Below are 25,453 nucleotides of genomic sequence, written 5' to 3' on the forward strand. Positions count from 1 at the left end.
GCAAAGAAAATTATTTGTCCTAAAATAGATATAATGTGAAATAGATGGAAGATGGATATAATAATATTAAATTATTATTTTTGTTTGGAATGCTTAAAGAATAAATGTTGCACACACATGTGCAAAAAAAACCCAAACTTTTTTTAATAGCTACATGAATACTTGTATCATTCAAGAAGATTTAAATCGGGTTTGGACTCCTCTTACTTGTAATTGCTTGTGGTGAGGCTTGAAGCCAAGATGCCTTTTTCCAGAGACAGTTTGCTGCAGTTTGTGCTGTCATCATCTTTGACCTAAGCATGTGTATTTATTCATTAATGATTTTTTTTTCATTGCACATTTATCACTTCCAGTGCTGGAATTACATAGCCACTTTTCAGCTGTGCCTTGAGTAAAATGAGGGTAAACCAAAGCATATCCAGATGCATTCATTTTATTTTCAGCATGTTTTTTGAAAGCGCTGTTGCTGAGTGATGGCGTATTCGTATAGCACTGAGACATGGCATTTACTGGGAAAGCAAGTTGCCCAAAAGACATTGTCAAGTAATTGCCAGTTTGGGCTTCACTAATGTAGTGTACGACTGAAATCTGAAAAGGCCAGCCAATGCTTCCATGCAGATGAACAATTATGTGGCTTTTAAACGACAGGATGTATTATAGCTTGGTATGCGCTCCAAGATGAATTTAAATGTCAGGCATAAAAGGTGTAAAATAGAAGTGCAAAGAGTGTTTAGATACAGATTTTTTTTTATTCTCAGTGTATTAGTTAATATTCATCTTATAACTGATTTGAAACAACCTAGTGGAAATATACATCTAATGGGGAAAAAAAGAGCAGTGACAGTTTATATTACGAAATAATAGCAAGTGAGGATAAAACCTGCTCCTTGATGGGTCTGAGTCCAAAGTTAAGCCAGGAAATGCACACTGCTCTCCTGACTGTGCTGACACAGCAAACTGAAACTCCACTGTTGCAAGAAGCTGGATGCCGTTGCAAAAGAGGAGGTTACAGTGGGCTGGGAGGTTGTGGATTATTTTTGAGTGTAAGTGTTACATCAGCAGACCGTGGCCTCCCTGACACTAATAAAAAGATTGGTAATGTTGGCTGTCATATGTATATTCATACAAATATGCAATATTCAGAATCACCCGTTGACAAAAACATTAGTTTCCATTATTATGTAGCTAAACAGTTACAGGCTTTTACTTTTTTATTTAAATACATTTAGCTTTCCATACCTTCCCACTCCTGTGTAGTGATCTCATGCCGGAACAACACGAATAGAGCTGCATATTATTAAAACTTTGGGTCTACTGGGCTGCTTGGCTTGGTGGAAACTAATGAATAGAAAATTGCAGGTTTAATAACAAATATTTTTGAACTAAAGGAAAAATGATTATAACGCAACCTGCAAGGTTTATCGAAGTACTTTTAAACTGGCACCAGTGGGATATCATTTAGGGCAATACTGTTATTGCTTTTTGTATTTAAATGTTACGAAGCATATTTGAACACCAGAAATACAACTAAAAGACAAGATCTATAGACTCCCATTTTGAAAATGCCTAAAACTCTACCAGAAATAAACGTGTTTATATCCGGCCACAAAGAGAAAAAGTCAATTTGGGGCTTTGTGCATAGTTTCTCTTTTAATAACAACTCTAACTCATCCATCTGGACATTGAAGTGGGGGGCATGGCCGCTTTGATTGACAGATGTCCCAACATGGCGAGCTGTAGCTCCTAGCTGTCTGCTAGGCTTCACCTCCACTCTGCAGTGTCCATTAACTGACACTTAACTTGAGCTCTCTGCCTCTCTCTCTCTATGCTGTTGGTGCTTTGGAACTTCTTTTTTTTTCCAATATTCTGGTTTGCTGTGCGGTACATACCTACCAAGAAATGTGCTTCAGTTTTGATGCGCGATTGTGGTATTTTCTTACTCTGTTACTTAGGAGTAATTACTTGGTATGTCATATAGTCTAACCTGGTCAATACTGAACCACATGAGCCTTAGCTGGATAGATGTTGTTTTTACATAAATAGAAGTCTAGCCAGAATATCTCCTACAAAATAACAAATATATATGGAATTGATTGTAGTGAAGAAATTAAATTGTAGCTTGTTTGTTGCATGGGGACCTTAGGATGTCTCCAAGCACCATATGTCTGCCCCTGATGTCAGAATTATGAATGTTGCAATGTGAGTGTTTGAATTAGAAGAAGTCATGATTTGAAGTCACTCATGCAGTATACTTTTATTTCTTTCTAGAAAGTCTAAGAAGGACATTCAGAAAAGGTTCGAGAAGTACCTCGAGCTGACCAAGATGCTATCATGATCACTACTTTTATCTTTTGTATATAGTGTCATTTGTTAATTAAAGTGGCATGAATGTGAGAGTGCATTTTCATTTCTCGAGTAAGTTTGGTAAATGGACTCAATTGAGCAGTGATTTCAGATGTTCGTTGGATATAAAAGGTGTACACACCCATGTTAAAATGCAGGTTTTTCTGATGTTAAGCAATGAGATCACAATAAATCATTTGAATGCTACTCCCAGCTTTCATCTCACCTATAACCTGCACAATTTAATTGAAAAATAAACAAATCTGTGGAAAAAATATAAAAAGCATACAATAAGCTGGTTGCATAAGTGTGCACACCCTTAAACTAATACTTTATCAAGCACCTTTTAAATTTAATCACAGCATTCTTCTTGGGTACACACCTACATCAATTAAAGAGACTCTGATTAACCCCAAATAAAGTTCAGTTGTCCAAGTAGGATTTTCCTGACATTTACTCAGTTGCCTGTTACAGCAAAAGCTATTGTTTGCAGAGCGCTTACGAAGCATCAAAAGACTCTCATTGTTAAAAGGTATCAGTCAGGAGAAAGGTGTTTTAAAAAAAAAAAAAAAATTCCACAGCATTCGAGATATCATGTAACACGGTGAAAACCCCCACCCCCAAATTGACAAAAAGACTAGACGGGAACTGGTCCGGACGGCTGCCAAGAGACCTATAGCAACACTGGAGGACCTGCAGGAATTTCTGGCAGCTACTCGTTGTGTACTACATGTTGTGACTCCCATATTCTCCATTTGTCTAGACTATGGGTATAATTGCAAGATGGAAACCGTTTTTAAAAATGAAAAACCTTCAAATCTCAGCTATAATTTGTAAAAGAGTACACTGAGTCTATTCAAAAGTATGTGGGTGTGAGAAAATGTGTTATGGCCTGATTAGACAAAGGTTTTGCCCCTATTTCTAAAAAGGTACATTTTGGGCTCAAAAACAACACTGTGCATCACCCAAAAACCCTAAAACCATAATGAGGCATGGTGGTGGAAGTATTATGCTTTGGGGTTCCTTTAGTTCAGCTTTACCTTTGGTTTTAGTAAGGTGCAGGGCATTATGACCAGTCCAAAAGAGTAACAAAATCCATTGGGAAATAATTGACTTAAAGAGGGTTGAACACAAGAGATGCAGTCGAAGTCTGACAGATTTGGATTTCTTGTGCAAGGAAGAGTGGGCAAAAGTAAAGTTGTTCCATAATGATGCTCTCCTACCCATGTTGTGATTAAATCATAAGGTGCTTTAACAAAGCATTAGTTTCATACTGTGTACACTTATGCAACCAGCTCATTTTACTTTTAAAAAAAATAGATGTATTTCCCCAACAGATTTCTTTTTTAAACTGAATTGTGCAGGTTATGAGTCACATTAAAGATGGGAACATTTTTGAAAAGATTTATTGTTTAAAAAAAAATAATTATACCACCCTTGATCAGAAACTCGGACACTCAGAGTATCTGTAGTTTGTTTATTACAATCTGTAACTGATTGACAGACATTGTTTTGTCTGTGATTTCTCATGTTCCAAACGTCTGAGAACCCTGCTGTTATTACTGCCAGGTGCTTTAACATCTGGCACTCCAGAAAATGTCACACGATGCGAAAGTTTAAAGGGAGTCTGGATGAAGCTTCTCTTCTTAATAACATGCTTTCATCTAACTCGTGTTTTAGGCTGCCACGAAGAAAGTATAGCACAGACATACTGTGGCCAAAGTACAGAAATCAAAGGACACCTGCATACTAGCGTGTAAGCAAACGATGTTCAGACCTAGCTTCCACCGATAAAAATAATGGTTTTAATCATGGGTACATGTGAGTGATGTCTGATGCATCACTGAAAAAGCACCTGTTATGGGATTTGATACTTGCAGAGATGCAGTTGTACGGCATCCTGAAAAGAAGCAAATCATAGCTGTAAGTGTGTGATATAGAAGAAAGATGTGTGACCTTTAAAGTTGCCGAATTCCTAGAGTTGAACTTTGGAGCTTCTAAAATTGTTCCTTTTAAGCAGTAATTCTTTGGCTGTTACGCATAATGTCATAGAAATTTCAAAGATAAATTGATAGTTTTTTTTAGTTGATTATTTGCGACCACATCCCCAGGTAAAGATATCATTCTTTATTCTACGAAGACAGAGGTAATGAATATTATGATTATTTTTCTGGTGTCATTAATTTTGTCCTCATATGACAAGTGCTATTCTTGCTTACACCTAATAAGCTCAACAGCTGCTTTAAAATCACTGAATGGTAAATTGAAACCCATTAATTATCTCTGTAATATATTAAGCAACAAGTGAGCAGTCACTTCTTGAAGTCAGAAGTAGGAAAAATAGAGAGGATGAGTATGTGAGCAACTGGTAAGGTGTAACTGGTTTTGTGGGGTCTTCCTGGTATGCAGTGGTTAGTACCCACCAAAAGTGGTCCAAGAAAGTAGGATACGGCAGGATATGGATATGTAATCACAAAAGCGGACTCATGCGTTCTGGTCAAACTGAAGGGCTGCTGTAATACATAATAAAGCCTTAATAATCTCAGACATCTATAGCCTCAAGTAAATGTCTCCAGGTCACATATATTTACTTGATCCAGCTCATTCATGTTCACTTGATATTGATGCAAACAAAGCTGCAAACCTTTTTCCCATTTTAGTGCAAAATTCACGGACAAATGGAAGGAATAAGTCTTTGACAGAAGACGGATGGAGGAGATGGGGGAAGACTAAGCATAGCCTTGTAAATTAAGAGCACTGGTTTAGTCTATGAAGGGACAAAGCTGAATATCCACTCAGAAAAAACATAAAAGGACATGCATGCAAGATGATTTTTTTTTTTCAATTAAAAGGAGAACATGATTTCATTGAGCCCAAGCACAGGTGCACCTTCTCCTTGTTCTGGCACACAAAAAAATAAAATAGCTCTGAAAAGGGCTGACCAAAGCCTTCCAAGTTTTAAACAATACTAGGGCATATGTAAAAGAATCACAAGGTTCATAGTGCAGCACATAAACATTTGTGTTGGATTATAGCACGGCATACATACGACATTGCACAGATGAGCCTGTTACATCAATCTGAATATGACTCAGACATGGGCAGATGGAAGAGTGACTGCCCACCCCTCCTCTCCGAGTTAAGATCCCCGTTTTTGGTCTTGGTAACACTCATACTTTAAGTTGTGAGCAACAAGCGTCTTTCTTAAAGATTTAAATGATTTGAAAAAGCAGCCAAGTGAAGATTTTAAAAAGTGACAAATGTAAAAAAGATTAATAAAAGCCACAGCGAGGTAGAGTTTGAGCTATCCTGCACGACCTTATGTTTAGAACTAGCTGGGATTAGTCCATCATCAAAAAGACCGGATTTATAAATATTCATTTGTGGTTTCTTTTAGTTACCAAAAGCTGTGTTGTAACTTTTTTCAGTAAATTTCAGAGAGATTTCTTGATAAAGAGGTATTTCACTCACACCCTATGTTGCAGCAGCAAACCTCAGTGAATGAATTCATGATAAGGACCTAACAGGCATGTACAAAAGTCAGGGTGTGAGGTCATTTCAAATATTGCACATTATGACTTCAGCATATTGCTTGGAATAGATATGACCGCACATGTCGACAGCTGAAAACCTTGTAAGCTTCATCTTAATCCTAAAAATAGAAAGCCCATGGAAACCAGAAAGTATTTGGTCCATGTTCTTGTAAATATCAATTTGTGGTTAGTGATGCCCACACCCTGAAACACCCAGAGAGCCTATGTAAATATTTGAACTTATGACATAATCATTACTGTTAAACACTAGTAGCACTCTGCTGCTGGCTCAACTTGTTTTCGGTTTCTGGGAAGGTGGCTATGCAAAAATCCCAAGTCTATCCAACCAACATTTTGGCTTTAAAGTTTTAGAGCCTTTTAATGCATTTAGCCCTCAGGTAGCTTAAAGTTATTTTACGCCAGAACTCCAAGAAACAAGCAGGAAAAGAAACACAACAGCATAACACGTATACCATGTATACAAGAAGTGTGAAAACTGTGTGGGCATGTGGAGGCTGCGCTTGATGCACATCTTCCTCACTCTCCTGTTTTGTTGCACTTGTCAGGGCAGGGCAGCTTTCGCAGCAAAATAAGTCGTTAATCAGTCGGCATGCACAAGCTGCTAAGGTAGGTTGGCTAACAAGCTAATAATAGCCTCCCATAAGTCAGTGATGTACCTTTTTATAAAATGTGCAACTTTATTGTTATCCCCATACAATGGAGCTTTTGACCTCTAGTGACGCAGCTAAGCAGGGTTTGTGTGAATTGCTCCCTTTAATCTTTGTTGTTCGGGGTTTTATTTTTCATGACTCAGTTTAGAACTTTGAAGAATGACTCCATTCAAAGGAATAGCAATTGGTTTACTTATAGTCTGGCTGTGGATGGCAAAAACTTCCTATAATTCCACCTTCTGTTTGATAAATTATCAAAATCACTTGGAGAGGATATACATTACCATTCTCATATTTTCAAATTCATGTGATTTGGCTGCTGGTTTTTTAACCTTTAGTACTGTCTTAAACCTCTTTGGAAGGGTGCCCAAAATTCCTCACACGCACAAACCAGGAAGCGCTCGAATGTGTATCCCACCCAAAAATGCAACGCTGCACTGAAATAACTGATTAAAATCATTTATAAACAAACGTGTTTCAGCTTTTACTGGAATAGGCTGATGGCAGAACCAGATGTGGCACATCTATGAGGAATTGTATTTTTTTTTACACCTCTGCTTTTCCCGCTCCCTGGAATCAGAATGTCTAAAATGATGAAGAATATTTGGTGGGACATTGAAGAGGTCAGCCTTTGTCCCTCAGTGGAGCCATAAGCAAGCCAGAACTCCCACTAAACCAAAAGAACATATGATAGTATTCAGCATGCATTAAGGAGGGGGGCCATCACATTTTGCTTCAGTGACCACCTCAGGTAGTTCCTTGTGTATTTTTACTGTGCCTTTATAATACATACTTATATAGTGACAGTATGATTATAAATTTACAATTATTATTAGATCAGCAAATTTGATTTATTGGTAGAATTAAATTTTATTTTAATAATAAAGTTTTAAAGTAAATGCACTACAGTAATTCGTGAACCCTTTAGCATTCACTGCTTGTGTTGTAGGTATTACTTGTAGAAAGAGTTGGAGAAGGCTGCTGTTAAACTTATTTCTAAACAAGAAATATATAAATTAAAAAAAATTACAGCAATCTGATGGCTCAGACACACTAAATTAAAAATAGCACTGGGGATAACACAGGTTTCCTGGTGGGAAGCGACCTGTCTTGACTCAGACTCTACAATCACTCTCAGATAAAGATAAAGATGGTAAAGGCTTGCAAATAATTACCAGCTAATTTATAAATTTCGGCAATTTCAGGCAAGTGCAGTCAATCTGAGTCAGTCTGTGCCAATTACAGCAACTAATCTGCAATATGTCTCTCTGAAATAGCAACTGAAACTTGTTTTTGGCAGCTAAATTATCATTCTGCAGCAACTATGTCACTATTTGTGGAGGTCTTTCTGTTTCTAATCTTGCTGATGGACAGATGTAGCTAGCAACAGGTTTGCCACCTTGCCAGTTTATCACAGTTAATATCCATATTATCACAAATAGTTGGCTTGTAATTGCGAACTTAACTCCATTCAGTTGCAAACTGATAACAGTCACATTCAATGTTGTTGGCATTTTATCTCCATCTTGATGCACCAAAGTCACTTTGAAGGCAGCAACAGGCTGCGAGTTTTCACCTTGTTCTGGTCTTCAAAGCAACAAATTCAAAGACACCTGGATTGCAAGTTCAAGACAGCTTTCGCTGTTATGATGTTGCACTTTGGCCATGTGGAAGGGAGCAACTAAAAAGGTTGATTTTCTTCATGTTTAAGCTGTTTGAACAGGTGGTTTGATCACCTTTTTGATGTCAACTCTAAAAAGTTCCCTTCAATTTTTGTAAGTGTGTGTCAGAGGAGAGGCTGCAGCCCTGTCAGTAATAACACTGCTGATCTCAACATATTCTTCACTGCTGTTTTTTCCAACCATTTTCTTACAGAGAGCGCGCCGTCTTGGGCTGAATTGTTTAATAATTTCTATTTATGCTGTCCTGGACGAAAAGCATCACCTTCTGTATTTTGCCTCACTCATATTGTGCAATAAAAACCTGCCAAAAACAAACAAACAAAAATAATAGCGAGGGGTCACTCAGTCAGTGTGTTATGATTGGTGGAAATAGCTGACCTGTCTACGTGCCCTACACGGCGCCAGGGTGTTGAGCCATTAGTTATATCAAACCCTAGCAGACGGTTTGTTGGAAACATAATTCATGGTAGTTTTCCTTTTTGGGACCAAATTTATTGCCTTTGTTTATTTTTTGTTTTATCTTCCATTTAATTCTTTTTTGAGTTTAGTTTTAAGTAGCTGTTAAGCACTAAATTATTTAGTTATAGTGAAATTTATCAGACCAACTGTCATAAAAACAAGAAAACAGTAATATTTTAGAACTCTGCATCTGTCGACATACATCATGTCTGCATCGTATACTAAAAATGATATTGGTATTTATTTATCAAATAACAAGCTGAACTTTTAACTTTTAATATGCCCAAATTTTAGTCGGCACATTGGACTTTGGAATTTGGAATTTGTGTTGCTGTTTTGGGGATTTGCCTCTGGAACAGGTTCGTTTTGCAGCCACAGAGACATATAGTTACTTTTTCTCACCGGCTGCTTTAGACTTTGTTGGCTTTGATGAGGAGCAGAGGCAGGACTTGTAATGATATTTAGGCATTTGTAACTTTTACATTTTATCCCACCTTTTGTTTTTATTTATTGTGTATGTATTTAGTTTTGTGTATCAACTTTCTGGTTCAGGTTTAACTGTAGACTTAAAATAGCCAGCTGCCTAGCAGAGCCTCCAAAATATATATTTTTTCACATGTCAGTTTCTTTGTGTGTGTCTATTTATTCAGGAAGTGTAACGAAGCCAACAGTGTAAATGTGACAAGGTCAGAAGCTTTTGTTATTCATCCAAATACAGGTGGCAGTTCCTTTATGTAGTGCTGCACTGACCCATCACTCTGAGCATCAACCCTGGTGCTGCGTTTACACACGGCGCTGTCAGAAAGGTCGTGCCCCAAGGTGAAGAAGTCGGGCGTTCTCCATCAGTCCTCGTTGTGACATATTACTAGCGGCACAAGAGCTTTGCCGCACGATGAGGTGCTTAGCAACAACAGAAAATGTGAGCTCCTTGACCTTTTCTTTCTTTTTCTTTGTTTTAAAACGCCTCCCATCTTTTTCCTTCATGCGTTTTCATTTCCCAGATTAATTTTCTTTTATGGCTCAGCGCCAAAGTAAGCTGCATGTTCTTCATCAGAAGTGAGAATTCATCGGAAACACCTTGGCACACTGTCTCATCTCACTGATGATGACACACATTTGGCCTATTAAGTCTTCCCGTATCATATCATAACTAGGTGTGGGACCATATGCAGTGACTAATGCCACAGAATGCCTCTGACGCTGATGAATTGATAATTGTCTGCGCACGATAAACAAACATATTTCTCACTGCATCTGAGTCATCTGTGGCATCATGATGTCATAGCAGACATGCAGTCAGGGAACATATTTTCTGTGTGCGTGTCATCTTGGTGGTGATGACACTTGAGACCATTTGTTTGATTGTCACTGGTAATTAGCGTAAGGGTTTTTTCTGCTGAAAACATTCAGTATATGCAGTATCGTGGCATTAAAGAAAGGAAGAAAACATAAACCCAACCCCCGCTTTACTGATGTTCTTTACATCCGTACGAGTGTATATATAAATAGATAAGTGTTCATCTTCTATATCAGGAAATGATGAGATTTCACGTGCCTTCTAGAAGGCTTGTAACACTGGTTCATCACCTCTTTCTCAAGTGTGGAAACAAATGTCAGAATTGTATTTAAGGAGATGAAGGCGAGCACCTCAGCATCCATCACAGCCTTAGGAGGGGTGGTGAGAGGGCACACAGCTCACATCCACTCCCCACTGCTGCAGTGACCCCAGTATCACTCCTTGATACCAAAGGTCATGTCCGCCTCCCGTCTCCCTCTGCGAATCCCTGACTCCCCCTCCCCCATAAACACCCACACTGCGTCTCCAAACGAGCATTCCCACCCACCTGCTTGTACCCCCAGCTGAGCATCAGAGGTTTCCAACATTACAGTCTCAGGAGAATACCTCCACCACCCCCAGCACCCTCCCCCTCTTTCTCCTCCGTCCCCGCTCCACTGCTCCACGCCTCCATGGAATTACTTCCATTTGGCCTACTTTCCACCCTCGCTCCCCGTCAAGTTGTGCACCATCTATATGTTATTTTTCTGCAACACCTCCAGATGTTCTTCTTCCTAATCCTTTGTGTTTCTCTCATATGAATCCTGGTGTTGGGCAGCTTTTATTTAACTCTCAAATCCTTGGCCTTCTCAGCACTTCTCGTAACTTCAATGTAAAATTTTGTCCCTCTACATTACATGTCTGTGCTCATTTGTGAAACTCTGCTTTGGCTTACCCTTGACTTACCAATGACTTCAAAAAGACCCACAATAAATAAACACTGTCTCTGCCTGGCTTTGCCTTCCTTCCTCTCCCTTTATTTCACTAAAGCAATGCACCAAAGCACAAATCCATCATCATAATCTCAGAGAAGCAGAAAAAAATAACTGTATTCACAGACTGCAAATCAAATATCCAAGATTGAGTGTATTATTTTCCAATAATCCAATTTCCAAGGCTGTTATAAATGTGCTAATAAGCTCTTTAATGTCACATGTTAACGTTCCTAAGGTGAGGCACAGTGAGAATATCCCAGATGTTTTTGTCTCTTTTAGCTCAAACTTTGCAAACATTACAGCTGTGTATTGACCCAGGCAGTAAAGATGAATAGGATTGTCAACAGTTGTTTTCATGCAGCTTTGATCAAAAAGTATTTTCTGTAGTCCGTGTGAGGTTGCGTATAATTTAGCTCATGTTAGCAAGCCTTGTTTAAAAACAACAAGAGGCATCGAATGCGACCACATTTTATAAAATTGAGACTTCTGTTAATAATGAATGGAGACAGACGAAACTGCCATGATAAATCAAGCACTTCGCAGACAGAGGCAACAGAGGCAACCTGTTCTCACTCCCATGCCATGAGATACTGTTGGTAGCTCAAAGCGGTTGGTGAGATGGGCTCGCTGCCAATTTCTTACATATGGCCGCGTGTAAACGACCTCTTGGAGTTACTTTTAAACAAACTGGTAAAGTGTCATTTTCCAACACGAAGGTTAATGATGTAAAGAGGCCAACACGTTTTCATCCCGACGTGCTTTTTCAGATGCCTCCTACGTCTCCCCATTACTCACAAGGTGTCCTTTAGCGTCAGTGCTCAGATGCTTTGGCTGCAGTTGCACTGGCCTTTCACATGTAACAGCCCCGTTTGCAGATGTATGAAGGCCTCAAACGGAGGCTGGTAGAGGAGAGGTGGTGACATAATTTCCAGAGTTGAGAGTAGCCAGCAGAAAAGATTGTGGTTTGGGTTGAAATAAACCCCTTTACTTTGCATATCTATGCAATGCCACAGTATCAGACAGAATGACAACATTTGACACCCTAAGAAGAGAAATGGCATTGGGGTGATTTGATTGCCAAGGAGTGTTGAAACAACATATGAGTGCGTTCAGAGTCACCATCACCTTTAAAGACCAACAAAAGCCATATTTAGAGGTGGAATTAGTTTGCATTCACTCCGTGGTTCCGTTTATGCACCATAAAAAAGATCATGGATTTAGTTGGCATGAAGCACTTCACAATATTAACATGTTAAAAGGCAAGTGTTTCATTTCTACAACAGGCTTGTCCTCCACTTTCAGACACCATCATGACAACACCATCACCTTTCTGAAAAGGTCTGACATTTCATTTCCACTCACATGACTGGAAGTCACCCGCATGTTGTTTACACCACTCTTTCCACCAGCTCAGTGCTTTTCATATGAAGTAGCAGCAGTAGGAAATGTTCCTTTTTTCTTTTTCTTTTTCTTTTGCTAATTAATCCAGCTTGAATGTGGATGTAATGAGATTGAACACATACAGTAAGGTTGGTTCACTGGGTCAAAGTATAAAAAAAAAAAAACCCTGAAGAATTCTAACTTTAAATTGATAAATATCAATAATGCATTACAAGCAAAAAGAAAAATGAATTTCTTTTGTGTCTTTCTGCATTTTTTTTGCTGTGTCACCAGTGTAATTGCCATGAACTGCAGTTTATTAAAGGCTGTGTTTTCTGTCACAAAGAAATAACATTTTGTCAGGAACTAACAATTTTATAACTTGATGGTTATTTAGGCCAAAATTCCCTTTAAATGAGCATGGGGAGCTGCAGTGGTTCAAATGATCACAAAAATCTGAATAAACTCATTAATTAATGGTGCAGTGAAGCAACACTGTCAGTGAAGCACTATTAATGCAATTAGAATTGTCAGCCCTAGAAAATGTCACAATAACCAACTGCATTATTGTGACACAACTCTAGTCCAAGTAGATGATGTTTTTTTGTTAAAAATTTGGTATACCACATAATACCATCACCATGTAGTACGGTGGCAGCTGGCCTATAGATCACTCTGTATTGTGTTGTCATTGTGAACATACTGCATGCATTCACGGATTCCTAGAAACACAGCCGTGCGTTTGTCCACATGTGACTTGAGTCACCCTTGTGGCTTTTAGCCCCCGCTTCAATGTAGGCCAGATCATTGCAGTGACATGTTATCAGTGACACGCTATCGGTAACACTTGGCCACAGCCACACATATGACTTGTGTGTCAGAGCTCAAGTGTCTCAGTGGCAAAACTATTGCCCATGTGCCAGTTATCACCTCTAGAAAAGGCAAAGATTTTTAATGAGTACAGAAGATAGAAGAAGATAGAAAGAGAGCACTTGGTGCCACGTAGATGCATACATATAATGTTTTGGAGTCTTGACTGCACTGTTGACCATACTGGTTGTAATATTAAGTCGTATTTCATCCATGGTACTCTGGTGGAAGTATTGATCTAGGGATCTAATTTATTAGTCAACTATACAAGGAAAAGAAATGAGATGAACCCACTAGTCTAAAACTAACTAACTCAGATTTCAAGTTAAATTCGACAACCGTTTAATGTCAAAGACTCTCTAAACAAAGGCATTCAATACAATTAGTCATATTCTTCTATAAGAATCATGCCGCTTAACTATTCAGCTTCTCACATTGTGCATTTTGAAAATTGCACGTTATCCTTCAAACTGACAAAAATCACACCCCTCTCCATCTGAAAGAGAAACACCAAGGCGTTCCCAGGTCAGTTGGTAGATGTAATCTCTCCACCGTGTCCTGGGTCTACCCTGGCCCTCCTCGCAGTAGGACACACCTGGCTGAAATAGTAAGGTCTGGTCGAGTAGTCGCGCACATTTTTAGGTTGATCATATAATTATGAGTCGGTAATAGGTGATGCTGTGTTTTCTTTCTTTTGGGGTGGAGACATCATTGGTTAATTCTTTTGTAACATGATGTGCTTGTGATGTTTTTTCAGCTGCGTTTATGATAATTATGGGATTAAACAGACTTAATAAAAAGCCAAACCACAACACTGTTTGGTCTTTTTGCATTTTTAAGACTTATTTTAAATAGTGGTGACTAAGTGGTCATCCAGGCAGATTTCTTACGAGGGACTTACTTCTGACAACATTTGGATCACATGTCTCTCTCTCTCTCTCTAGACACTTAATAATCTGGTTTCAACTAATTGCCGTCCTTTGGTGAACAACAAGTCATTTTGTTCATAGATTTGAGGGTGTTTAGGTGTGATGATAGATGTTTCATCCAGTAACGTGTCAAGTAGTTGTCAAAAGTGACTGCCTGCTGCTTTTGTTTGTTATTGTCATGGGATTAAAGTGACTTAAAGAAAAGCCAGAATGAATACCACAGTAACTGAAAATCTCAGCCATATAGCTGACACTAAACCACATTTGGCCTTTTATATGAGCAGTGGAGACAGACAACAAGTACAGGGAAATACAGCAAGGCAACGAAATACAGTGACTGTCTGGCTGGCATTTCCCCTTAACACTCACCCTGTATGATGCCCCAGAAATGTAGATGCAGATTTTGTTCATCATATGCTTTGATGATGTTTATAAGACTGACTGACTGAATTTGTCTATGTTAAATCTAGGACCTCATCAACTACTGACTTTGCTTTTGGGACACTTTTTAGCACTTCTGGAGTAGCCACTAAATATCCAGGCCAAAATGTCCACGTCTATTTTGCCATTGTTTATGAATCTCAGTAAATTTAAAAAGGCAAAAATAAAAATATTAGACATTAAGTCTGCGCAAACTGCATCACTTGGACTATAAGCGAGCCACTTTAGGAAAACAGGCAGTTTCTAGTACTAAAAGGCTTGTCCCTTGTTTAAAAATTCAATATATTTATATGTAGCACAGTTCACTGTATTTTATGTGTGTACAAATGATAGATGGATGCTTCAACTAATAACCTGCTAATAATTTACTGAGGCTGACTGCCTGTGAACATCTTTCTACTCAGGAAGGCAACATGTTTTTTCCACTTTGGCTCTGTTGGTATGGAATTGTTGAACTTATTTTAGCCAGCTGATGGTAATAAATTAGTTTTATTCTGCTGGTACTCGCTGATTTGTTATAAAATGTACTGGCAAGTACTACTGGGCAGATTACAATTTGTGACCGCACCCTTCATACTAACAGTCTCTACACACTAAGAGGCACGCTCATATTCTTCAGGTTGCAAACACACCCCGTGCACAGAGCCTTTGTGACTGTGGCAACAGAGAAATATTTAGGTGTGTTTGGGTGCTGTTTTACCAAGTTGGTTCCAGGTGGAGCATGTGTGTTCTGTAATCTTCCAACTATTGTCCTCACATCAAAATTGAGCCCTGGCACGAGGTACAGCTATGCAGTGACACAAAGTTCCCTGGTTAATTATCTACCTGCCTGAGTTACTGCATGACACAAGTGCTTTTTGAAATGGAGGGTTTGAAAATGGGCTAAAACAGATGAGATTTTCCAAGAGAACATTAGGCCTTCTTGGACATGCCACTTTAGTGCTTTCTCTTACATGCTCTGTTGCTGAGGCCCCTACGGATCATCATGGTGCCTGCAGTACAGACAGCAGCACCACATCATTAGGAACAATATCCTCAACTCTCTTTCTCAATCAGAACATTTCATGTCATGCAATGAGACATTTTGGCAGCTACCACCTTGACCCTGTGATTCGCTCCCTCGAGGAGTGATGATGTAAGTTGCTGTCAAACGTATGAAAAGCCTGACACAAACACATAACACAGAATGTCAGGCATTCATTCATTACATTCTGCTGAAGGACTCCAACTATTATTTAACATGTTGTGCTGGTCAGTGCATTTTGTTTCTGTTTTGCTGAACGTGCTTGACATTGATGGCTCTCAACACTTCTTAAAAGAGCACAATGAAATGTATTTACTGGAGAATGAAAGCAATTTCCACCAAAGATAAGGAAATAATAACTCCCGAATAAGGACATGTTTTCCAACACTCTGTTTTTCTTGTTTTTCTTTTCATTTGGATTCATTATTTAGTGCTAGCATTTTTCTCACACACCCAAACTTACAGCGCAGCATTCAGGAGCATAGCATGACCAATATGAAGATATAATTGGCAGCAATGTAAGACAACTTTACACTCCATCTAGAATGATATTATTCGACATCTCACCAACCACTCTGGTAATTCAGTAATGCCCAAGGTTTAATATTCAGCTTCAAAGATTGGATTTAGTCACACTACCTTGATAGAAACCAGTATGACAATGTATGAAAGTCAGTGTGGAGTGACTCCCACATTAGAGTGAACTCTTTATTTGAAACTATTCTCGTCCCGGGGGCATGAAGTACTACTGCTTAGTACAAAGATACTGGTGTCTAAAAGATGAGCATGATGTGACCTTTAGCATCTGTGTCTTTATGCTCTGACCACAGCAATATTGAATGCTGAAAGTAAACTATTGTATCTGAAAAATTGACACATGAATCTCAAGACTCAACCACTTGCTGCTCCTTTGAGCTTTGCATTTAGTTGAACTATGTGTTCATTTTCTGTTTAATTTAGCTTAATTTAGGTTTTGGGCAACCAAAATTATTTCAGGAACTGACTGAGATTTGGGTTAAAACATGCATGTTCACAACATTAACACTGGTTACTGTGAAATTACTAAGACATATTTGGGACAAAACAGCAATATTTCATGTCGTGTTATTGAGAATGGATTTTTTTTTCTTTCTGGACTTTTTTTTGGTAAAATACATGCCTCTTAACAGACCTATTAAACTTTAGTACTTGGATGACACTTTTCTCTAAAATCCTGCTTATCCTTGTCAGAGTTAGGGTAGCTAGAGCTTATCTTCGCTACCATAGGTCGAGAGGTCCAGGGTACACCCTGGACAAACACAGAGAGAAACCATCCACACTCACACCTATGGGCAATTTAGAATAACCAGTTAACCTTACCCCACTAATTGCATGTCTTTGGACTGTAAACTCCACGCAGACGGTGGAGTCGAACTTGGGACTTACCACACCTCTGTCCTGCCCTAGCATTAAAAAAACAAAGCATAAAAACACCATATCAAAAGCAATCAGTATGCAGAACCGTTTACCTACAGCAGATATAAAATTTGATCCAATTTCTTTTGTTGAATCTATGAAAAATGCCAAAGACTGTCTGTCTGCCAACAAGGTAACTCCTAAAAATTCTTGGCTAAAAATTTGCCATATTTCAATGAACCATTTGACAAAATTGGACAAGTGGAGGACAAATTAAGTTAATAAACAGTATCTGGAAGCCTTTAAAAAAGGCAAAGAAAAATGTATCTACTGTTCAACGAAGCCTCATCAGAAATGGGCTCAGTGGAAGTGTGGCTCCCAAGAACAGATTTATAAGCAAAGGAAACATAGGCTGCATTATGACAAATAACACAAGAATTATGCTGAAAGTCAGTGGCAACGGGTATTATGAAATGATGAATCAAAATTACAAAATTTTGGTTGAAACCATTGTCAACAGAAGGTCAGAAGAGAGGTACAATAGTGAGTGCCTACTGCCATCTGTAAAAGAAAGTTAAATTGATGGAATTATTAATGAATTACGAATGCAGAATAATACAGTCAGACTTAGATCCACCGTGTAATTCCATCTGGAAAGTGTCTGATTGGCAATGGCTTCATTTTTTTGCATGACAATCATCCCTAATAAACTGTCAGTGCAGTAAAAGCATACCTGGATAACAGAAAAAAAACACACACACAATAGAACACTAGTTCATGGATTGGCCTCCCCAAACCTCAGAATTCAACATTATTGAAGCAGTTTGGCATCATCTTTACAGAAAGTGAAATAAAAGGCAGCCAACAATCCCAAGAAGAACTTTGAATCTCCTTCAAGAATCCTGCAGAGAAATGCCTGAAAAAAAACTAAAGAAATTACAATAAAGTTTGCCTAAGAGAGTTTGGTAGCTATACCAAATATTAATCTCTTTGAGCTCCTTAAATTGCTCCAACTCTGTTTTTGCTTAATATTGTATTTTCATGTATCTTTGCAGATAGTTCAATAAGTCACTGCACCTATGTCCCATTCTCCTAGCAAATTATAAATAAATAAATAAGGGGCGGTTCAATACTTTTGCTCAACACTGTGTACAGGGATGAAGCACTGTGTCCAGCATCTCTACAGGGGCACTCAAAGCCTAGAAGCTGGACACGTCCTCAAACAACAACCCTGCTGTCAGTCAAGCCAGCCCATTACGTTGGGCATGACATTTAAAGTTGGGCGAAGAAGATGGACAAAGTGCCCTTACCTCATCCGTTTGAGCCCTGCAGTTGAGCCCCTGTGCAGCATTTGCGGATGAGCGTGTTTGTGTGTGTGACTTTGGTCAGACTTGGTCTGGCATAAGGACAGCTGTCACATTTCCAACCTGTCACATGCGACACAGAGGAGATGCCAGAGGCCAGGGCATCGGGAAGCACAAGGACGGACACAAGGAAAAGCGCGTTTGTGTGTGCATTTATATGTCTGAAAGAGTAACGAGCATGGAAGATGTGTAGTTGTGGCCACGTGAAAGAGCTTGACTTGGAGGCACCCTCTAACCTTGATGTCCACACAAATGTACGTGCTCTTCACCCTCTTTCTTAAAACTAGTCCTTGAGCTCTTGAGTCATATTCTCTGAGGGCACGTAGTAAATACTGGGCACAACGTAGAACTGCAACTGCTGCAGGATGCCCTCCCTGTCTTGCAGTCCTCAGAGTGAGGCCATTTCAGTGCTCATTACTTACTGATGAAGAAGCCTCTTCATTAAGGTTCTGCCTGTGGCCTGTGGAGGAAAGGCTTTTTTTGTTTCTTCTCAACTAACTCTTTACATAAGCAAGCAGCAGCTGCCCTCAAGTGTATTTGGTTAAAAGGGAGAAACATTAATGGCCATTTGGGGCCTTTTATTTCATTACAGAGGGAAATGCTCTTCTGTTTTAATTTAAGTAATGGTTTCAAGGCAAGCAGGTTAAAAGGTCAACTTTTGTTCTCATTGGGATAGTTTTGAGAGAAGAAAGGAGTTTTTAAATTACCACTGCACTGCAAGCACATCCCTTCTGTGTATTCCATAACCAAAACCAGCTGTCAAGTAAATCATTTGTATTGCCTCTCTACGCTTTAATTTACTTTAAACACCCCACTTAAGAACAAACTTTTTTTCCCCCAGAAAATTGCATCATGAAATTTGAGTTCAAGTTCAAGCTTTAGATAAACATCTTTGTCTCTCTCTCAGTACTCTTAAAAATTTTTATATCTTTTAATACTCAGGAGTCTGGGTACTTGAATCTACAGCTCATGGGCCTTCAGGGATCATGAAAGTGGAGATTAAAAAAAGAAAAAATGAAGTTACACTGTCTTGTCGGTTTGCAATACTTGGACAGTTCTAAGAGTCAAAAATAGCATCTTCCCCACAAGCAGCATTCACTCGCAAAGACAGCAAGATCTGACATCTTTTTTCTCTAAGTTATCCAAATGTTTAACCTCTCAGTCAGCCGCAATTTAGTTTAAGTTGCACGATTAATCAATTGGTTCTTAACTCTCACTGATTGCCAGGCAGTGAGTAGAGTAGAAGTCTATCGAATTTGTGGATTCCTTCACTAAAAACATATTTGATGACTTATGATGATAACATTCATACTAAATTAAGATTGTCTAGATTATGACATGAAGACATTTGCTTTGGCTTAATTGATTTCACTTGGCTTGGATTCATTTGGTCTTGTCTGTTGCAGAGGAGGCCTCTGCAGCTAGGGGTTTTTGAGCTTGTTCCATTGCTTAAAATTTTGGGATTTGGGGAGTTTTGCTAGGTCAATGCTTTGGTGCTCTTTATGATGTTAGCCAGCATCCTTGTGAGCTGTGTTTTATGCTTTGGTGGGGTAAAGTATCCTGTTGCAATGATGATCAATCTTATCCACTTTACCTATAATGGGGCACACTCATAGCAGTGTGTTTACTGCATATATATGTTTTTGTCTCCAAATCTCCCAAAAGACAGGTTTTATCCAACCACTTCCCCATTCCAGTGTTTTTACAAAAAGGCTTTTTCCTTATTTATTTGTATGTATCCAACTTTTTTGAAATGAAAGTAAAACATACACTTTTACTTAGAAGACTCTTGGACTTTGCCATATATATCCTAATCATTCTTACTATTGGTTGTCAGCCTCCAAAGCCCAGTATTTGGCCAGGACAGGACCTATGTAAGATGTAATGTGGCAACAAAAAAAAACATGGCTTGTCTATAAAGTTCATCAACCTGTGGTGATGAGATTCACCAATCTCTCAACTTCATGTCATTGTTTACTGGTGCAACAATGACACGAAGTTGAGAGCAAGTTGTTCAACTCTCAGCTACGAGGGAAACCCCAGGTTAGGAAGCAGTTGTCCACTACATGATAATGGGAAATAAGTAAATCTCTATACATGATAGAGGCATTTGTGATTCTGATATTCGGGCCTTTGTCAAGCAACAGCTGGACTTAAAAACGGCGTCACATAGCTACTAGGAAGCATTGAAACTCTTAGTCTTGGAGGAAAAGTTTAAACTTGGATCAGACTTGGATGACACTACTTACTTTTCAATTTTACAAACAAAAGTGAGGTCGCAAAATAATCGCGCAAAAGTTTGATGTGCAGTTATACTTAACTAAACAAGACAAAACAACTATTTTTATCTGTGTAGTCCAGTTCTTTTGCACAGCACATTAATTTAGAATGGCAATAGCTAAAAGTTAAAGGGTCTGCCTTTAGTTTGTTTGTTTCACTGATGCAATATGACTTGTGACAGCTCCTCGCTGTCTTCTGGGACGAGATCAGTCTGATTCATTCCGCAAAAAGGCTCTCCCTTCAACGGCGCCCTTGGTCTGACCGAATCGAGGGATGGTCCACTGCAGCCCATGCAGAGCTGTCCCATGCTCCCCTCCTAGCCCTCTCACCTTCCTGTTGGTTCTCATCCGTCTGTTTACTCTCTCCCAGTCCGAAGGAAGCATCCATTAAATCACCTTTAAAGATGAGAACGGGACTTGACAGCTACAAACTGGAGCAAAACAATCTTTTCCCAAACCCCACGCCCACCCCAGCCCCACGTCTCCACGCCTGTTCCTATCTGTCCCATATTGTCAGCGGCAGAAGCCGCGAGCGCTGCTGAGAGACAGAGAGCAGCTCTTGTTTACTGATGCACACTATATTGATGTGAGCTGATTCCATCAGGCAACACGTTTGGATGCCACACACCCTGTCGTCTTTCTCTGCCTCCTTTCGACGTCTTATGTCTTTACCCCCTAATGTATCTGCTGCGACAACACACACTGCGTGACAGTCAGTGTAGCTTAAGCCATTGTAGTGACCAATAAATACATGTGTTACTATATAAATGTACTGCAGAGTAAAGAGCTGCATTAATAGCCCTTTTTATTTTATTTGCCTTTTCTTTGCCTTTTGGTCCTCTGACATTTTTCATACTCTCGAGGCTGTAATTATTTATTATTGATTTTATTGTTTTTGATTAATTCGGGGTTTTTTTTTCTTTAATTAAGCAAATGATTGAAAATCATTCGATTACATGGTGAGAAATTAATTCCACTCCACTTAAGGAGTTAATGTTCAGTGAAGGAGTTTATTTTTCTCAAACCAGAGGTCATTTTTGGTTTTGTTATTAGCACACCAAAGCGTGCGTGATTATTTAATAAGCCTGATTACATTAGAGGCTGCTTTGCTGCAAACTGGTTGCACTGCGTCTCTGTCCATCATGTATGGTGGTTAGATTTCCTCTCACCACGGCGGGCAGCGATTATAACAAATGGATGAGTTCAAACCATCTGTAAGACATTTGATTAACGCTGCTGAGCCTTCATGGAGAGAGAGAGGGAGTCGAGAATGGTGTTTGATGTGGAATTGCACTAATGACAGTGCTCGGGAAGTAGCCATGCTCTAGGAAAAACATCACAGAATGAGAAATTAGAACCTCAGAGAGACGGATGAGGTTTGCAGCGAGCAGCTCCGGGTGGCCTCTGCATCCATCTCACACATGATTTGATTGGTGCTCCCAGTCATCAGCTCAGCCTCATGGTGCAGCTGTTGAAGTTAATGTGGCATGAAACAAAACAGATGTTTCTTCTGGTGTCTTCCCTCCTCGCCTTTCCATCTACTTTGATATTTTTGAGGCTTGTGCACTTGTCGTGAAATGTATCATCCAAAACAGGGAACTGTTTGCTTCTCAATCTGAACTCTTTCGAACCTCTTATCAAATCCGTCACTTGCTTCCTTTTGGAAATTTGACACTGCACATGTTATTAATAACTCAAGTGGTTTGAGGTAGATGTAGTGTTATTTTCTGTTTAGCTACTTGTATGTGTACATGCGATGCAACAAAAGCGACAAGGTTATCGTATGAACGTTGGCAGATGTATTGATTAAAATGGAAGTGTGTCTGCTATTAGACTGACGAGAGCTTCCTGTAAAGAAAAGGCGTAGGAGTCTGCAGATATGCTAGCAGGTGTTCAAGGCTATACTCACGCACAACAGCACAAGCAAATACATCCAGTAGGTTTGTTTACTATCTTACTTTCAAGAGTGAGTATGCTAACATTTCCATCATATCCTAAGAAATCATTTCATCCATTGTTGGATGTGCTATAGATGTGCAAAATTTGGGAAATTATTGCCATTTTTCAATGATATACGTTGGTAGCTCTCATATACTGCCTCATAGTTGTGGTAAACTTGCCAGATAAAGTTTCCATTGGACTTTATTTTTATTTTTATTTTTTATTTTTATTTATTTGTGGCAAGTTCCACTCAAGACTTTTTGACAGCTGTGGCAAGGTTCTCCTCATTGTTAAAGCGACATCTCATCTCATTGTTCCACATACGTTTTACCGGTCCAACTCCTGGTAGTTGGCAGGTACCAGGTAGTTATATTGTGATTGTGGCCTGTCTGATACTATCAGGTGCCAGTAAAAACAAGAGAAATATATATGATATATATTAAGACAAGAAGAGTTTTATAAACTCTTGCCAAATCAAATATTAAAAGAAATATAATTATCTTTAGGTGTACCCCCCAAACACGTGTTTAAACAAATATCAGTCACATTGGCAACTTCTTTGACACCTTTTGCTTCAATTTATTTGGAACTGAATGCTGACATTAGCATTTTTGTTCTTCAAGTTTTGAGCAGTGTTTGTGGTACAGTGAAGCTCGTTGTTCGGGGAGACGAGCTATCAGGGCATGCATTTATCAGAGGTGGCCATGCTTGACCAGAAACAATGACTGGGTTGGTGATATCATTACCATGAATTTAGGTAACATGTTAAGGGAAGCAAACGTCTCAAGGTTTTTTCTCCAGAGAGGAATATTTGGATAAGTCCAAAGTTGTGCTAACACCAGGTGGTTTTTGTTCATTTGGGTTTTCTTTATTTCCGTTTGCTCCTCCTGCTGCAAGAAATAATTAATTTCTTCTTTAACATTGTTGATGTTGTACTTTTTTATTTTGAAAGTACATAGCAACTGGAGAATAATGATTTGGTTAGTCATCTTTGATTGATGAGAACCTCGACCAGTTTACCATCTGAATTCGAGACTATGGCACAAGTTTCATTCAATCTCTGACTGACTTTAATGATCTGATTAGTTCATGTGTCTTAATAACTTTGAATGCCTTCATAGTCCATATTTTATTTTATTTTTTATTTTATTTATTGTTTATTTATTTACTAAACCAATCTGGCGTCTTCTATCTAAGGACACAGCACTGGACCCTGGAGAAGATGTGGCCCTTCTCTCAGTGAGCTTTGAGGATGCTGAGGCAACCCAAGTCTTTCCTAAACTGTACCTGTCCCCCAGCATCGAACAGTAAGTGACATTTACCATGTATGGCCATATATAATGTGTGTTCATAGTGATGGCAAGATCAGGAGGGGAAATTAAAAAACATTCACCTTAATTTTATTCTAAAGGTCAACTTTCTCAACAAACAATCAACCAAAAACAACTCTTGCCACTGACCTATGTGCTTCTAGTGCTTCCAGTGGAGACTTTAAAGTAAAAAGTTTTTCAGTAACTAACTTTTAAAAGCAGCACACAGCTAAAGGTGATGTGGCCCAGCTCTGCAGATGCAGGAGATAATCTCTGGATTCGAGTCAGTGTGCTGTGAATCTAGCGACTTATTATGTCACTGTGAATAGTCATACATCCCAGTGTCTGGACTCATCAGACGCTTTTTCAAAAACAATAAGAGAAGAACTAAAAAAAAATGAGATTGATGACACACGGAGTCTGAGCTGAGGGATGACTGGATGTCTGCAGACATCTGGAGTGTTAACTGTGCGAGTGTGTGCGTGTGTGTGTGTGTGTGCGCGCGCGCGTGCGTGCGCTCGAATGTTTTCTGAGTCTGTGGGCACTGTGTGGGTATCGCTGCAGTGGGCTTCTTTGTTTAACTTTTTTTTGTCTTGCTAGATTCAGTGTATGTGTTTGTGTGCATTTGTCACTTTCTATTTGGGTGTGTGTGTTTGTGTGTGTGTTTGGATGCATGCATGTATGTGGGTCTTCATATCTCAAATATATGTCTGTTTTCATGTATTTGAGTGCCTGGGCTTGCTCAGAACACAATCGCTGTGTAAGTGTGGATGTAGATCTGTGTGTGTGCGTGTGTGTGTGTGCGTGTGCGTGTGTGTGTGAATGAGAGAGAGAGAGCGAGCCAGGTATGGGCCCATTCTGACCTCAGGGCCCCACAGTCTGGGCTTCCGTGCTCAGAATAATCTCGAGCTGATGTTTATTTACAAGCACACGCCCCGTCGCACCAGGTTAAGAGGCCTCTGCTCCCTCCCCCATCACCACCGCCGCCACCACCACCCGTTCTCGCTCTTGCCCTTTCTTTCTTTTCCTCTCTCTCTCTCTCTCTCTCTGTCTCTCGTTCTCTTGTCTCAACATGTTTCTTTTTTCCACTCTCATCTCTGGCTTCTCTGTCTTGGTCTGCCCTTTAGTTTCTTTATCTGCTATTATTAAATTACCTTCCCTTTTGGTGCTTTAAAGATCTTGGAAAGAAAAGCAACTGGACTTGTGTCAGTTTCTTGAAGACCTCTCACCACCTGAGAAGCTTCTAAGACCAAATGGTGGAGAGTCCCAGGTATTTAAGCCCTAGTGGGAGTTGTCTCTTAATAGGGCTGCTGACCCATTATTGTTCATGTGCCTCATCACACGAGCCAAGGTGTGGGTCATTAACAGCAGAGGTTTCAGGTGAAACCATTGTCAGACCTTGCCGCACCCTATCATGTGAGCCATTGACATCAACTGAGACGAGATGTGAGTGGGCGTTAAGGCACCTGTGAAGGGATCTCAAAACTGGATTGGAGATGGCAGACAGTCAGTGTCATAAACTGCTCCCTCTGTTCAAGGATTCCATGTTCACAGTGGACAT

At 39.4% G+C, this 25,453-nt stretch overlaps 1 protein-coding gene across 1 annotated transcript in view; it reads left to right on the top strand.

The window, feature by feature from the left end:
- babam2 (BRISC and BRCA1 A complex member 2) overlaps positions 1-25,453 on the top strand; it is a 111,131-nt gene that overhangs the window by 53,209 nt on the left and 32,469 nt on the right. Inside the window, exon 7 of the mRNA XM_006799390.3 lies at positions 23,780-23,889. Within this exon, the coding sequence (XP_006799453.1) occupies positions 23,780-23,889 (110 nt within the window). The remainder of the gene's footprint in view (positions 1-23,779; positions 23,890-25,453) is intronic.

Source organism: Neolamprologus brichardi, chromosome 19, assembly GCF_056152115.1.
Source record: "Neolamprologus brichardi isolate AB-2024 chromosome 19, ASM5615211v1, whole genome shotgun sequence".
NCBI classification, from domain to species: Eukaryota; Metazoa; Chordata; class Actinopteri; order Cichliformes; family Cichlidae; genus Neolamprologus; species Neolamprologus brichardi.